Source organism: Penaeus japonicus, unplaced genomic scaffold (genome assembly GCF_977035675.1).
Source record: "Penaeus japonicus unplaced genomic scaffold, GWHDUDI00000001_assembly GWHDUDI00000008, whole genome shotgun sequence".
Classification (NCBI taxonomy): domain Eukaryota; kingdom Metazoa; phylum Arthropoda; class Malacostraca; order Decapoda; family Penaeidae; genus Penaeus; species Penaeus japonicus.
Window position 1 is genome coordinate 16,025,760 of NW_028234410.1, and position 2,500 is coordinate 16,028,259.

At 38.9% G+C, this 2,500-nt stretch overlaps 1 protein-coding gene across 4 annotated transcripts in view; it reads right to left on the reverse strand.

Moving 5' to 3' along the window:
* The window catches only part of LOC122265998 (uncharacterized), a 50,453-nt gene that overhangs the window by 36,005 nt on the left and 11,948 nt on the right, over window positions 1-2,500 (reverse strand). For all 4 annotated transcript variants that reach the window (XR_015191210.1, XR_015191211.1, XM_086539127.1 and 1 more), the window contains exon 3: window positions 7-166. Coding sequence is in view for 2 of the 4 variants with exons in the window: in XM_086539126.1 (XP_086395252.1) it covers window positions 7-166 (160 nt within the window). In the remaining 2 variants the exon portion in view is untranslated. The remainder of the gene's footprint in view (window positions 1-6; window positions 167-2,500) is intronic.

Here is a 2,500-nt window from a genome sequence, read left to right on the forward strand (position 1 = left end):
CTGTACCGGTAGTTTCTGTCGAATCCTCGACGGGTTCCAACTCGACCTGCAACTCCATGGGTTCAGTCCCAAGGCTGGCATGTCGCTTTCTTTCGCACCTCCCGAAAGAGTTCAGACGAATCCGTTGCAGAGTAGAAAACGCATCGTGGTACACATCCATCGAGTCCTGTGGTGTAGAAATTGTTACATTGTCAAAAAGTGTGCATAACTTGCGTATATATACACATGCTGTACACATGTATAAATACAGAAGTGTAATTAGATATGTAAACAAAGTCCACTGTGCCAGAAGTAAATACCCACATTCAAACCGTCGAACCGTCAAATGCCTGACGTATTGTTCAAAGTACATAATTATCTAGATGATTTGCGTGGAGGTATTATATATGTTGCTGTCTCTTTTCTAATAGAGTCCCTATTCTAAGAGAGTAGCGACAACTCAAGATTTGACTCCATTTTGACTCCTGCACAACTCCTGTTTTGGTCGAAAAATGAAGTAAAATTGTGACCTACCCGCTGCAACCAATCAAAGAAACAACTTGCCATCAGATTTGGCACAGCTGTTGAGCCTGCTCAACTCTGTTGCAAAGTCCTCAAGAATATGGAAAATATAAATCTAAACGATAGTGCATTTTATTAAAAGCCCCATTTCGACAGACTAAGCAAAGGTGGAGGCTTGTCAGCCTTTTGCCAGGTGCGGATGTCGGGGCAAATATAGGACCACTATAACATTGTTATACTCGTGACTTTAAATTTCATCACGCTTTAGAGGCTGATCCCTTTCAGCTTTATCAGCTTATCAGACATCCCGAGAAACAAAACGTTATTTCGTTTAACGATCGGCATTTAAAGTCTCAGTGTCAGTTCTGTAGGAATCTTTCAATCCAGCGCGTGACTGTGTGACGATATCATTGGGCGATGATGGCGGATGCATTCTGAGAGCATTTTCTCATGGGATAGCCGGGGTTATAAAATTTCTTAAATATCGCACTGGATCGGGATACACTGGGAGTCGCATTGGCTATGTCGCAAATAGCGCTAGAGTGGATCTGCGACTTTCTTGAATATGGCCAAAGGGTAATAGCTTTGTCCCAGCTTATTGACATCCACTAGGAGTGCACATTATAAAGCCCCTTCTTAGGCTTCATCTTGGTCTCTTTGGAAAGCTAAATTGTTGTAATTTAACATAGAACAAGAGAAAGTAAAAACAAGCTAAGCATATAATAAAAGCAGGATAACAAAATATAAGTATTCCAATTCGCAGCGCCATATTGGCCTGCTTCCCGTTCGTTTATTTTTTTTTTTTTTTAGCCACTTCTTAGGCTACAACATTAATCTTGGTCACTTTTAAAAACTAAACGATTGCACTTCAGCAAAAGTCAAGCTACAGCAAGAACAAGTTCAGTAATTAATAAACCTGGAGGAACAAATATAAGTTATCAGACGTCAAAGCACCACATAAGCCTACTTCTCTTACTTTCGAGCGAAATTTACCCTCACTCCCTCTTTGCTTATTTCCTTTTCTCTCTCTTTTTCTGCTTCTCTCCTCTGTATATTCTTTCACTCTTACTCTTTCTCTCTCTCTCCACAGAATTCGTTGTGAATATTGAGGAAAACATACCATAAAAGTGGAAGGCAATGAACTTTGGACACCCATATATTCTTTCTTTATGGATTAGCTGGGAATCTGTACAGCTTAAATCCCTTTTTATCTTATTATAGCATCTATATGCACAGCAGCACGTCATCACATCCACTTTTATCCATTAGCTTCAAGCAACAAAGCAGGGGAGCTTGAAAAAGGCAAAACAGTCCAGTGATGTACTCTATAGTGAACGAGCGGTCCTGACAAGTCAAAATGGCATCCAGGCTACTGTGACATGAGATTTTGGCTAAAAAAAATCAAGTTTATAAAATTTTCTGAAAATTTACCAGTAGGCCTATTTCCGATAGGGACCTTGAAATCGCCGTAAAATTAGTACTTCTGATACTTTTTGAGCCTTTTTGGCTAAAAAAATTCTGAAAAATTGCCATTAGCCCTATTTTCGGCCATAGATTCTGATATGGACCGAAAAAATTAAAGTGCACTTTTTCCTTTCTCCCTTTTTTAGTCGATTTACGTTCTGCACCGCCCGGCACCAAATTCTTTTTTCAACAGAATTTTTAGAAATTTTTTAAATATTTTTCATTTCGAAAAATTTGAGGAGACAGCAGGAGACACTAGTAAAACGGTAAAATAAGTACTAAAGGTACTGTAAAAAAAAACTTATTTAAAATTTTGGTTTTAGCACCATAAAAATCACAGTAGGCTATTTCATCACTTTTGATTTTTTCTATTAAAAAGTTGAACGTAGAAAAAAAATTGCCAAAATAATGTCGTGTCACGCTAATCCAGGCGACTCCGTTCGCTGAGTCTGAGAACCCATATGTCGCTACTCTCTCAGTAAAGGGACTCTAAATAGCAACGCTAGCCCTGACCTTCACCATGTGTAAAACGATG